This window comes from Eucyclogobius newberryi, unplaced genomic scaffold (assembly GCF_026437365.1).
Source record: "Eucyclogobius newberryi isolate DKJ021-1_F unplaced genomic scaffold, fEucNew1.0.hap1 SCAF_20, whole genome shotgun sequence".
Lineage (NCBI taxonomy): Eukaryota > Metazoa > Chordata > Actinopteri > Gobiiformes > Gobiidae > Eucyclogobius > Eucyclogobius newberryi.
Window position 1 is genome coordinate 24,720,046 of NW_027315835.1, and position 14,006 is coordinate 24,734,051.

Below are 14,006 nucleotides of genomic sequence, written 5' to 3' on the forward strand. Positions count from 1 at the left end.
TTGAACAAACCTCCCAATGATGAGAGTATTCTATTTTTTTAGAAAATAAAAAAATGAAATGCACTGTTCCAAAGTATTATACACAGTTTAAAACCATGTTAATATTGTAAAGAACTGAAAAGGATCATTTGTTAAATTAGAAGCATAAGGTCATATTTACTGAAATCAAAAGCTATTTCAAACAAAACATCTTAACAGGTCAAGTTACATTTTAACATGTGACCCCTTATTTGATAGGAGCTTCACAATTCTTGCATCCATTGAATTGTGAGTTTTTGGTGAGTTTCTGCTTGAATTTCTTTGCAGGATGTCAATATAGCCTCACAGAGCTGCCTCCCACCCTCATAGATCTTTCGCTTAGGGATGCTCCAAAGGTTCTTATTGGGTTGAGTTCAGGGGAGGATGGGGGCCACACCATGAGTTTGTCTACTTTTATGCCCATAGCAGCCAATGATGCAGAGATATTTATTGTAGCATGGGACCCTCCACCACTCATCCACCACTCCATCCATCTTGACCATCCAGGGTTGCATGGGATTCATCAGTGAACATAACTGTTTGAAAATCAGTTTTCATGTATTTCGGGGCCCACTGGAGCCATTTCGTGTGTTGGTTGAGGGTGGCCAAAAAGAACGTTTATGCATAACTGCAAGCCTCTGGAGGATCCTACACCTTGATGTTCGCGGGACTCCAGAGGCACCAGCTTCAAATACCTCTTCTGCTTTGTAATGGCATTTTAGCAGCTGCCTTATTAATCTGATGTCTTTGTATGGCAGAAACCTTCCTCCTTGAGCCTTTATCTACACAAATCTGTGTGTGCTCTGAATCAGCAACAAATCTCTTAATAGTACGATGATCACGCTTAGGTTTTCGTAAAATATCATGTAACTATTTCACGCTTTTCGGCAGTAGAGAGATCCTTTCTCTTTCCCATGCTGCTGGAAAATGGTGGCCGGCATTATAAAGTGGAAATGACCTGTATGACACTTATATAATAATAATAATTTGGAATGAGGTGTAATAACTCCTTATTTGTAAAAACGTATAAAAGTTTCTCCAAGTCAATGGGCAAAAGTTCTCAAAATATCACAGATAAACTAACATGACATGAATAAGAAGCACTATGTCAAATTTCTGGTGAAGGGTCCACCATCTGCTTATTTCAATGTGCTTTGCTTGACTAATACACAGTCTGGCATTAAACATACTCATTTCCATGGAGACAAGCAGTGAAAACCAGGTTACAGGTCCGATCTGTGGAGAGGTGATTCCACTCACAGTGAGAATGCATGTTTTTTAAGATATTTTCAAGCAATAAAACACCTGTGACTGAATATTTTGTGTCATACTGTGGAACATTTACATACAAGGCAACAAGATCTCCATCAGAAAAAGATACATAAAGTAGTGCAACAAAATAATGATTTATTGTGTGTATTATGTTGATAGTAGAAAAAGCTTCAGTTGTAGTCATCTGGACTCAGTTTGAAAAAATAGACGTTTCGACTCTCATCCAAGAGTCATTGTCAATAAAAGAATTTAGATCGAGAACTCCGATATTAATACTGTTCTGTGGTAAGACCAGCCCATTGGGAGGAGCCTTCCTGAAGTAGAAAGAGTTGTTTGTTTCAACAGAAACTCCCCCCTTGTATCTACCGAGCCTATTCAGAATCTTAATGGGCTATTAGAATCCTCTTTGTCTTTGTGAGACCCTGGCTCAACCACCCTGAGTACCTGATTAGCATCCGGATGTCCTTGTCCTGGTCCTCTACCTTTCCAGGGGTTCAGAATCCCATTATAAATAACAGGAAGATGAAACCTAAGCCCTCCATTTCTGTTTAAAGAAGGTCTTTCTTTTTTAACAAAAATAGCTTCCTTGACTCCTCTTTCAAACCATCTTTTCTCCCTGCTTAAAACCTTCACCTCACCGTCTTCAAACGAGTGATTAGAGGCTTCAAGATGGAGATGCACGGCGCTCTGAGGTCCTGAACTAGTATTTCTTCTGTGCTGATAAAGCCTCTTGTGTAGAGGCTGTTTCGTCTCACCTATGTAACGTTCTTTACAGCTTTCTTCACTGCATTGGATCGAATAAACTACATTGCTCTGTTTTTGAGTCGGCAACTTGTCCTTAGGGTGAACCAGTTTTTGTCTTAAAGTGTTTCCTGGTTTAAAATAAACAGGGACTTCGTGTTGTCTAAAAATTATCTGCAGTTTTTCCGACAGGCCAGACACATAAGGGATAGAAACACCCTTCCTTCTCTGTTCAGTTTCCCTTTTGTCCTGCTTCTTGGTTCTCTTCACTCTGTTGAGAGCCCAAGCGGGGTAACCACAGGCTGAGAGGGCATTTCGGACATGTTTTTCCTCTTTCTTCTTGCCCTCTGAGCTGGTGGGCACACCTTGAGCTCTGTGTTGTAAGGTTCTGATCACCCCCAGCTTGTGCTGTAGTGGGTGGTTGGAACCAAAGAGCAGATACTGGTCTGTGTGTGTAGGTTTCCTATATACTTCTATTTGGAGTTTCCCGTCCTCTCCTCTGATCGTGGAACAATCAAGAAAGGCCAAGCGATTCTCCTTAGCGTCTTCTCTTGTAAACCTGATATGTGTTGCGCGTGTTTTCGAAAACACGCACAACTTTGTGGATAAAGTGAAACATCTCCAACTGGACCCAGATGACCTCATGGTTTCATATGATGTTGTGTCCCTGTTCACCTGCATCCCGACCTCTGATGCAGTAGCAGCGGTGAGGATCAGACTGCAGGAAGACACCACCCTACAGGAAAGGACCAAACTGACACCTGAACACATATATAAACTGTTGGACATCTGTCTGAACACCACCTACTTTCAATTCCGGGGACAATTTTACAGACAGATTCATGGCTGTGCCATGGGCTCGCCCGTCTCTCCCATAGTGGCCAACCTGTACATGGAGCACTTTGAGAAGAAGGCACTGGCCTCATTCTCAGGCATAGCCCCAAAACTGTGGCTCCGCTATGTCGATGATACTTTTGTAACAATTAAGAAACAAGAGCTGGAAACCTTCTCTGATCACATCAATGCTGTGGACCCACATATCAGGTTTACAAGAGAAGACGCTAAGGAGAATCGCTTGGCCTTTCTTGATTGTTCCACGATCAGAGGAGAGGACGGGAAACTCCAAATAGAAGTATATAGGAAACCTACACACACGGACCAGTATCTGCTCTTTGGTTCCAACCACCCACTACAGCACAAGCTGGGTGTGATCAGAACCTTACAACACAGAGCTCAAGGTGTGCCCACCAGCTCAGAGGGCAAGAAGAAAGAGGAAAAACATGTCCGAAATGCCCTCTCAGCCTGTGGTTACCCCGCTTGGGCTCTCAACAGAGTGAAGAGAACCAAGAAGCAGGACAAAAGGGAAACTGAACAGAGAAGGAAGGGTGTTTCTATCCCTTATGTGTCTGGCCTGTCGGAAAAACTGCAGATAATTTTTAGACAACACGAAGTCCCTGTTTATTTTAAACCAGGAAACACTTTAAGACAAAAACTGGTTCACCCTAAGGACAAGTTGCAGACTCAAAAACAGAGCAATGTAGTTTATTCGATCCAATGCAGTGAAGAAAGTTGTAAAGAACGTTACATAGGTGAGACGAAACAGCCTCTACACAAGAGGCTTTATCAGCACAGAAGAAATACTAGTTCAGGACCACAGAGTGCCGTGCATCTCCACCTTGAAGCCTCTAATCACTCGTTTGAAGACGGTGAGGTGAAGGTTTTAAGCAGGGAGAAAAGATGGTTTGAAAGAGGAGTCAAGGAAGCTATTTTTGTTAAAAAAGAAAGACCTTCTTTAAACAGAAATGGAGGGCTAAGGTTTAATCTTCCTGTTATTTATAATGGGTTACTGAACCCCTGGAAAGGTAGAGGACCAGGACAAGGACATCCGGATGCTAATCAGGTACTCAGGGTGGTTGAGCCAGGGTCTCACAAAGACAAAGAGGATTCTAATAGCCCATTAAGATTCTGAATAGGCTAGCTCGGTAGATACAAGGGGGAGTTTCTGTTGAAACAAACAACTCTTTCTACTTCAGGAAGGCTCCGCCCAATGGGCGGGTCTTACCACAGAACAGTATTAATATCGGAGTTCTCGATCTAAATTCTTTTATTGACAATGACTCTTGGATGAGAGTCGAAACGTCTATTTTTTCAAACTGAGTCCAGATGACTACAACTGAAGCTTTTTCTACTATGGAACACACCTGGACGAATGAGGGATTACACCGACATGTATTATGTTGAAGCAAAAAGAAACTAAGGGTGCAAACTTGTCCTGGTTTGGTCCTGGTCTATATATGTTTTAGTCTTGAGACTTTAGTCCCAAGTTTAGTCACAATTGTGATGTGGTTTGTGCACACAACCTGCTCCAAATACTTTGACAAAATTGCTGAACAACAAATAATAGTTCATAAAAATAATAGTTTTTATCTCAATTTCTGAACCCATTAAAGCCATAACCAATAAAACAAGTCAAAAGAACGTCCCGAGATCTGAATTACACTGATTCTCTGGGTTGTCCATTGTCTTTATGGCCCAAGTGTACACATCGGGAGCTTAGCCGCACAACATCTGTGACATCTGGCTGTGATGATTATTGCTGTGTGTTCACTGGACATCCACCCTCACGCGCTCTCACACGCTCTCACACAAACACATTTACAAACCCTTGTCCACACTCATAGAGAGGACAGATGGCTGTGTCTCAAGGACAGCCACCTAAAACTAACTGCATGTATACAAACAGTAACACGGAGATTAGCTTAAAGGCCCTATACAACTTGATTTACTGACATTGCAACATAAAACCTGCATTGCTTAATTATCCTTGTTTAACACTGAACAGAATTAATCAGAATCAGAATTCTCTAGTAGAACTCACTGTGAAACTGTCAGATTGCTGGCCTCGTTTATGGTTCACATCTCTGTAATTGCTGGGCTACATGAAACACAAACTAACACAAAGTTCAATGTCTTCACTCTCAGCAGTAATTAGTATTTTTCACAATAGCTTCACAAAGTGGTGCCAATAGTCAACTCCCAAGACTTGATTATTGTCAGCTTAAAGAACATTGAGCTATAAAGTATTGCTAAAAACTTGGGGAGCCAATCTCAAACAAATAAGATATGGTACAACATTATGTGTATTTTCTGTTTTGTTATTCTCCGGTTTACCCGGTCACCTTTTGTAGATACAGTGAGCTCCCGGGTCTCAGTGAGGCTGGTTAAATAAAAGTCAATGCTTCTCCAAAAACGGTGAACAGCCTTGGCTATTTGAGTTATTTCAGCCGTCCATCTGAAATTATGACGTAAAATTCTAGAATGAGATATGTTTGAAATGGGTTTGCAGCTCACATTCGAACAGCTCGAGTAAAATTACTCCAACAAAGTTAATTTTGTCTTCTTAAGATGTGTCGTCAGAATTAAGTAAGAGTTCTGAAGATGGCTCGCAGTTAAGCAGCCAAAATATGTCAACAAGTTAATAACATCTTCTAATTGATTGTCTTTAAAAATAACCCAACTGTGGCGCTCTGGTCAATCTGTAGTCATGCACCACTGTTGTGTTGCATTTATGGGGAACTTTGGACGCGGAAAAGATCTCGTCTCACACATAAATTCATCAAAAGCATCCATTCACTTAACTGGAAATGTTGAAATGATGATAAGTCTTATTTTTATGTTGCTATTCCTTTACTAGATATTTTAAAAGTATTCTTCAAAGTTGAGAAATGGGGATGAGAGAGAAGGAAGGACATGTAGGACACTGTCGAAAGTCGGGAATCGAACTCACAACACTGCAGCCGGCTGCACTAGGAACCAAGCACTTGGAGCCTGGCATACATGTGCTGTTGTCACCTGAGACATATCGCAGGTCATGATGTTGTAATAATGTCCTCATATAGATCCAAGCATTAATTAGATCAGTTTTTGCTTAAAACTGGGAGATTTTTATGGTGTAAAAAACAAACAAAGAATCAATTGCACAAATTTGAAACACATTTTGTTGTGATAATTCATAATTTTATCTGGAAAGATAAAAATGTTTAGACAAAAAAACTAATAATGATAATAACAACAGGGACAACCAAGCTCACCCATTGTAATGACCTACACTGACACGGGTCAACTTGTCGATTTGGTTGTATTTAGCAGTGAATAACTTTCTATCACAGGGCTTCAAGCTTTCATGTAATGTATGAATGACTTTTGCGGGATGTTCCGATGAGCAATTTACTCTTGAGTAAAATGAGTCGATGAAACCCGGTCTCTTTACTTAAGTTAAATACACATTAAACTACTTAAAGGCAGTGGACCGTCATAGTTACTTCCCATCACTGTCGGGGAGACTGTGGCGGTAAAACACAGTCAAACAAAGCACAGAGTCTGACACAACAGTCGCCACATGACTTCACGCACCTGTACCAGTCGAGCCCGCGAGCGTAATGCCTGTCAAAGAAGTGCGGCTCGGACCCCAGCGCGCGGATGTCCGGGTGCAGCCGCAGGAACTCGAGCAGCGCCCGCGTGCCCCCCTTCTTCACCCCGATGATGAGCGCCTGGGGCAACCTCCTCACGGCGGTGTAGTCCTTCTCCAGCCCGTTCCCAGCTCCCGATCCCGTTCCTGCCGCCCCGCCGTGAGAGGACGCGTTCCATCCCGGGGACTCGAACTCGCGCACGGGCCCTCTCCTCGCGTACCCCGCTCCCGGCTCCGTTTCGCAGCAGCCCGTGAAGATGTAGACGAGCGAGAAGCAGATGACGCCGAGGGAAGACGCGAGGGCGAGGCGGCGGAACGTCGCCATCGCCGCGCACCAGAGCGGGCCATTGCTACCGCCGCGACACCGCTCCAGCACCGCGCGGCATGATCCGAACGCCAAGTCACAACTTTCACTCTTTTTTTTTTGTTACTTCTTCAAAAGTCACAATCGCAAAATGCCGTATTGCGAATGCCGTATTCTCACAAATGCGCTTAAACCCGGTGCGTAAAAGTGCGTTTCCAAACTCTTTTACGCGCAGTTGTCTGGATGTGTCCCGGTGCTCTGCTCCTCCACATGGGATTACAGCCTCATTCTGGGCTCGTCTGACACTACACGCACACTACACGCACACTACACGCACACTACACGCACACTACACGCACACTACACGCACACGCAGACGCACGAGCACGCGTGATCCCCTCCCCCGCCCCTCTGGCTCTACCTTTAATCACAGGGTCACGGCATCGGGATCAAAGACGAATATTGCGCGTAATGAAAAGTAATGAAGGAGGAATTACGTGGCTGTTTACTCGAATCACGCTGTCATTTGGATATGTACAATTTCATCAAACACATTTATGTGATAAAAGTGATATAAGAGTAAAATCTGAACAAGCCCAGATATAAAATTGTTTTATAGGAATGTTCTGGTTGTTGTTTTTAAGACAATAAGCTTGTCATCGCCACGTTTTTAGACTTTTTTGTCATTTCTATTTGTGTCTATTTAGTATTAATTATTATTAATGTCAATAAAGCAAAACATAAAATAAACAACCATAAACATTGGCAAAATCCCCAGCCCAATCATATCCCAACAGGACCAACAACACTGTAAAATGTGTACTGCCACTTATCATATATGTATATAAAATGTCTTATTACTCATGTTTGAGGTTACATGGATCAATATTTTAACAATAAAACACAGGGACAAAGCAGTACACAATAGAACAGAATTCACTTTTTTTTTTTTTATGATAATCTTTTCCTCTGGGGGGTAGCAGATTGCCCCAGTTTTGGGCCCAGGCTCAGTTGTTGGGAACCACTGGCATATTACATTTATCATACATTTTATTTATCCTTATCCAGAGCATTATCATAGAGGAAGCAGTCCCAGACTTAATTCACCCCAGATACTTCATCCAGCTCTTTCAGGAGGATCCCAAGGCGTTCAGCACACAGAGGCATCCAGAACAGATGTCCTAGCCACCTCAGCTGGTCACTCTCCATGTGGATAAGCATCGCCTATTGCTGGTGCATGTTTTGTATTGGAAGATAGTTTGGCTGCAGAAATGGTGGACTCTGGTGAAGGTGTCTGGACTGTTGGGCACCTCCTCATGACATCGTCTGGTGGAACAGAGTATTATGAGCTGTGAAGAAAGAGACAAGCGTAGTGTGAATGAAACAAAACATGACCTAAAGTGTATTTGTAAACAACATTATGGTTATAAAATAGGATAAAAGTTACAAATTTGAAGTAAACTTAATATTTTGTTGAGGAATTACACTTAGTTGGAGTCGTTCCAGAAGCCACTAAAGACATTTCTCAGCAAGAGGCATGTGTCGGCATCCACAACATTTTGGTCGCTCTGATCTGCTCCAATTACATAATTAGCTTAGTCTTAGCACCGGTCTTCAGCTGCTCACAGTGAAGCTCACTCCTGACCTGACCCAGTGAACTGTGGACACCCTCAAATTATGTACTTAATGCTGCTCTACTCCCATATGTAAGGGGGAAAATAATACACAATGAAAGAGCATACTGTATTTGATGATTCATTAAATCTTTAAGAAGTTTGGTGTTGGTGAGCAGTACAGGTTATCCCAGCGACATTGAAAGATGGGCCAAATTAAGAGGATACATTTCTATAAGGACATTTAAAGGTGCACTATGTAACTTTCCTGATGGGATTTCCACCAACTGCATGTTTCTAGATGTTTCACTTACATTTCTTACATTCACAAAACTGGAGTTACACAGTTGGCCAGGCCTATAATGTATAGACTCAGATCAACCGCTCCTGGTGACAATAATAGCTGCTTGGCGCATGTTATGAAGGAAACTACAACAATAGGAAACATCTCGGTCTTCCAGAAAGTTGTAGGTAGTTAAGATCAGTCAGTGTTAAGTTCAGCCAGTCAGTCAGTCTTAAAATCATTCAGTCTTAAGCTCAGCCAGGTGTACGTGTCTCTCGACGATGCATAATGTGCCAGGGCACTGATGTATATGCAATATTGGGATGAGAGGGTAGAAAGGCGTGGACCGACCGAGGTCGTTAGGACTTTTCTCCATAATCTGAATGGGATCAGTGGAATGTGGGAGAGGGAGCGTGTACATAGAGGGTGCTGTGAGGAACTGAATAGCTCAGGCGGGTTTAAATGGCAAGCCACGGGGTGATACGATGGCATAAGTCCCGCTTGCACAGGCCAGAGGAAGCTCTGGTACAGCTCCAGTGAAATTTTCATGCCAACAGTAGACCGCAATCAAATGCCCTTATAACTCGCGTTACTGAGATTGTAACAGGTAACAAATATTGCCAATTTTCAACTCAATAATGTATTATGTTCCTGCATTACTTAAAATATATTACTGTAACTTGTTACTTTTGCAGCGCATTTCTCTGAACACTGCTCACTACCAGGTGGTGATCGATTGACAGCTCAGTCCCTCTCTTCATCTGAGTGGCACAAGACACACGGCTGAAGAATAGATGAACAGACAACAAAGTCAATCATCAAACTCCAGCCTAGGGTCAGTGTTGTGCCTGAATGTGTTCATTGCTTCACCCTGCCACGACCATTTACGTGAGTTTTATGATAAGGTCGGTGAGGATGGGATCAATCTAACATTTCTGTGCAAACTTTGCCCAACAAGTTTCCCCTCAAGTTTTTGAGAATATACTGTGGGGTTGAAAGCTACAACTGCTGCTAGTGTGGTGCTGAATGGACAGCAACAAATGGGGGAAGGCTGTCCCCAATGTGAATGTAAATACTGGGTAAGGATTCAAAATTGGATATGAAGATGAAATCTGACACATATTTTCAGCATTAAACTAATAAAATTATTGCTGCCTGTGGTTGTATTTGGGCTGTGGAAATAATTTAGAACAATTATTGCATAATATTGAAAAAAATAACTGAACTAGTTCATTTTTTGGAGCTGTGAACTTAGTTCAAAATGTTGAATTATGAACTATGAACTGAACTAGTTCATGTAGAAAGTGAACTTTCCCAACACTGCCTAGGGTGTCCTGGTGCCATGAGCACACGCTTGTGCTCAAACATGATGTTCATTATGGACAAGATGTGATGTGAAAATTGGGAGTCAAACCCCTCTCGAGGAGTTAGGTTCCAGAGCTCAAGCGGTGCGTGGAGGTCTCATTGGTATCTCTCAACCTCTCGCACAAGCTCAAGCTCCTTCCCTCCAGCGAAGTGACTTTCCATGTCCCTACAACTATACGCTGTGTGCATGGACTGGGCCGTCGGGGCACCTGCCCTGGACCAACGCTCAGTACTCTGGGCATAATGCCCCCTATCCAGCTCCTAGGATCATTCGGGCGCACAGTTAAGGGGGAAGGCAATGTTAAACGTGGCGGAGAGACGAAGACAAGTGAAATAAATGCAGAAAAACCCGAGGATAAATCAGAGGTAATTTCTTGTTTATTCTAGCTACATTTCACAGTGACACAGACTTGGAATTGCAAAACGTTGCTTTGTGAATTGCTGAGATCGGCCTCATGATTAAAAAATAAAATTTGTGTCAGTTGCTCACATAGCAGAGCTCTGCCTCTGGACTTGAGCATGAAGACACACTCCACCATGAATGGAACAGTTCTTAAGTAAGTGCTAAAGTGAACCGCTCGGAGGGATCAGGACCAGTCAAAACTTGGCTTTTGTGAAGTTGCATCCATCCTAAAAATCTATCTTATAAAAGATAAGACAGATTTTAAATTTCCTCCACACCTGCTTTTCCCCACTGGAGAGAAGATGTAAGTGCAGGTTTTATCTCCACATTTGCCTTGTGCTGATAGTCTCACAGACATGTGCATATGCAACGCTGAGGTAAGAGATAATGGCTCATGGGAGACTCATTAGACCTCAGGAGCGTGCACGTGAACATGCACAAGAGAGCGGGCACGTTCCATTTGGCTTAGTTCTGTTATTATCCTCTAGCAGATGTGACACACGCTGTAAAAAACAGACATTGTCTGAAAGAGCTACACCACTGTGGAATTAACCCTAATGTTTCAAGTCAATGGCCCTTTTATATACTTCAGGATGCTGAATTATTTTAGTTTAAATGTTTCATTAAGTTTACGAGATATTGCAAAACATTTACAATATCGCAATTATTGTCCTGGAGAAATTAGAATATCAAAAACTTTATAGAAGGCTGCAAAAAAGCCTTCACAAATTTGATCAAATAGAATATTGTCTAAATATCCAACTATGAGTGATACCATAGATTTGGCAGGCTTTTGATGTGTCCTGATCAGGACAGATAGGGTCAAAATGTGTCCAGTCTTATGTCAAGCCATGTCATACATTATTCTATACTTTGTGGTAAAAAAACCTGCAGCCACTGCTGCCCTGGGGCAGACTGACAGAAGTGAGGCTCCATCAATCCCTCTAATTATACCATTATAACCAGCTGTGGCAATTCAGAACAAATGGCGCAGCAACAACAACAAAAAAAGCTGAGTTTTGCCTTGAAATAAGAAATTGTTTAAAGCACACAGAGATGAATGACCCCAACAATAATGTTGACATAACTTAAATATATATATATATATATATATATATATATATATATATATATATATATATATATATATATATATATATATAGTATACATTCTCTCATAAAAATCCTTGTTTTCTTAATTATTTTGGATAAAAACATTAAATTGATGGCGCGCTAAAATCTTCACACACATTGATGGTAACTTCTCCATGACTAAACCCTGTCTTCTTCCTGTTTGTGTGTGTGACCCCGCCCACCCAGTAGAGCGCTCTGTCTTTTGTCTCGCACAAGAAAGGTCACCCAGCAGTTCACGGCCGCGGACTGCTCCACAATATCTGGCCTGAATGATAATTTGAAGTGTTTTTCAATCAGTCACACACATGTATCTGAGGGAGGTCACTGCACAAAGGGTTATTGCGGCTCAAATAGTTTTGATCTGTTTATGTATGTTTCTGCTGTAATTTCTGCTATTAAACACAGATATTTACCTAGGAATTCTCTGTTATGTTCCATCCCACCAATTGTAACGCCATAAATAGTTTTTGATTGTCTAATATATTGGGGCCAATGGTTCCAAGTGGGCTCGGGTGAAGAGAGAGGCAAGAGCTATCAACCAATCACCACCTGACATTGAGTCTGAGTGGACTATGTTCTCAACCTCTATTGTCAATGTGGCTGCTCGGAGCAGTGGTCGCAAGGTCTCAGGTGCCTGTCGTGGCGGCAAAAACCTGGGGCTAGGAGGAGTTTGGGGAGGCTATGGCGGAGGACTACCGGTCGGCCCCAAAGAAATTATTGCAAACCGTCCGGCGCCTCAGGAGGGGGAAGCAGTGCTTCACCAACACTGTTTATGGTGCGGTTGGAGACCTGCTGACCTTGACTGGGGATGTTGTCGGATGGTGAAAGGAATACTTTCAGGATCTCCTAATCCCACTGTCACGTCTCCCGAGGAAGAAGCAGAGACTGAGGTCCATCACCCAAATCACTGAGGTTGTTAGCAAAGTCCTCGGTAGCAGGGCTCGTGGTGTGGATGAGTACCTAAATTATCTGGATGTTGTAGGACTGTCTTGACAAACACGTCTCTGCAACATTGCGTGGCGGTCGGGGACAGTGCCTCTGGACTGGCAGACCGGGGTGGTGGTCCCTCTGTTCAAGAAGGGGGACTGGAGGGTGTGTTCCAACTACAGAGTGATCACACTCCTCAGCCTCCCGGGTAAGGTCTATTCCAGGGTACTGGAGAGGAGAATCCGACCGATAGTCGAACCTCGGATTCAGGAGGAGCAGAGTGGTTTTCGTCCAGGTCGTGGAACACTAGACCAGCTCTAGACTCTCCATCGGGTGCTCCAGGGTTCATGGGAGTTTGCCCAACCAGTCCACATGTGCTTTGTGGATCTGGAGAAGGTTTTTGACCGTGTCCTTCGGGGCATCTTTTGGGGGGTGCTCCGGGTGTATGGGGTACGGGGCCCTTCCAGTCCCTGTATGACCGGAGCAGGAGCTGTGTTTGCATTGCCGGCAGTAAGTTAGACCTGTTCCCACTGCGTGTTGGACTCCGCCAGGGCTGCCCTTTGTCACCGGTTCTGCTCATTGTTTTTATGGACAGAATTTCTAGACGCAGTCAGGGGTCGGAGGGTGTCCGGTTTGGGGATCACAGGATCTCATCAACAGTGTTGTCCTGATGGCTCAATCAAACCCGGACCTGCAACATGCACTGGGACGGTTTGCAGCCGAGTGTGAAGTGGCTGGGATGAGAAACAGCTCCTCCAAATCCGAGGCCATGGTTCTCAACCGGAAAAAGGTGGCTTACCTTCTCCAGGTGCATGGCGAGCCCATGCCCCAAGTGGAGCAGTCCAAGTATCTCGGAGTCTTGTTCAAGAATGAGGGAAGGATGGAACGTGAGATTGACAGGCGGCTCGGTGTAGCGTATTCAGTGATTCAGTGATGCAGTCGCTGCATCGGACCGTTGTGGTAAAGAGGGAGCTGAGCTGAAAGACAAAGCTCACGATTTACCGGTCAATCTACGATCTTACCCTCACCTATGGTCATGAGCTTTGGGTAATGACCGAGAGGACAAGATTGTGGATACGAGCGGTCAAAATGAGTTTCCTCTGCAGGGTGGCTGGGCGTTCCCTTAGAGATAGGGTGAGGAGTTCAGTCACACGGTAGGAGCTCGGAGTAGAGCCGCTGCTCCTCCATGTTGAGAGCCAGCTGAGGTGTTTCGGGCATTTCCCACTGGGAAGAGACACGCTGGAGGGACAATGTCTCTCGGCTGGCCTGGGAATGCCTCGGGATCCCCCCGGAGACGTTGGAGGAAGTGTCTGGGGAGTCGGAAGTGGACTCGGCCCCGGATAAGTGGAAGAAGATGGATGGATGGATATGATGACTTCCTTCCAATTCTGAGGGATCTGAGCTTTTAAAAAAATTATTTGTCCGATTTTTTGACCCGTTAGCTTTATTAGACAGGACAGCTGACCGTGAAATGCGGA

At 43.6% G+C, this 14,006-nt stretch overlaps 1 protein-coding gene across 1 annotated transcript in view; it reads right to left on the reverse strand.

The window, feature by feature from the left end:
- The window catches only part of hs3st3l (heparan sulfate (glucosamine) 3-O-sulfotransferase 3-like), a 41,674-nt gene extending 34,602 nt beyond the window's left edge, over positions 1–7,072 (reverse strand). The window contains exon 1 of the mRNA XM_072456486.1: positions 6,445–7,072. Coding sequence (XP_072312587.1) covers positions 6,445–6,824 — 380 coding nt within the window. The 5' untranslated portion in view covers positions 6,825–7,072. The remainder of the gene's footprint in view (positions 1–6,444) is intronic.
- Positions 7,073–14,006: the final 6,934 nt, after the last annotated feature.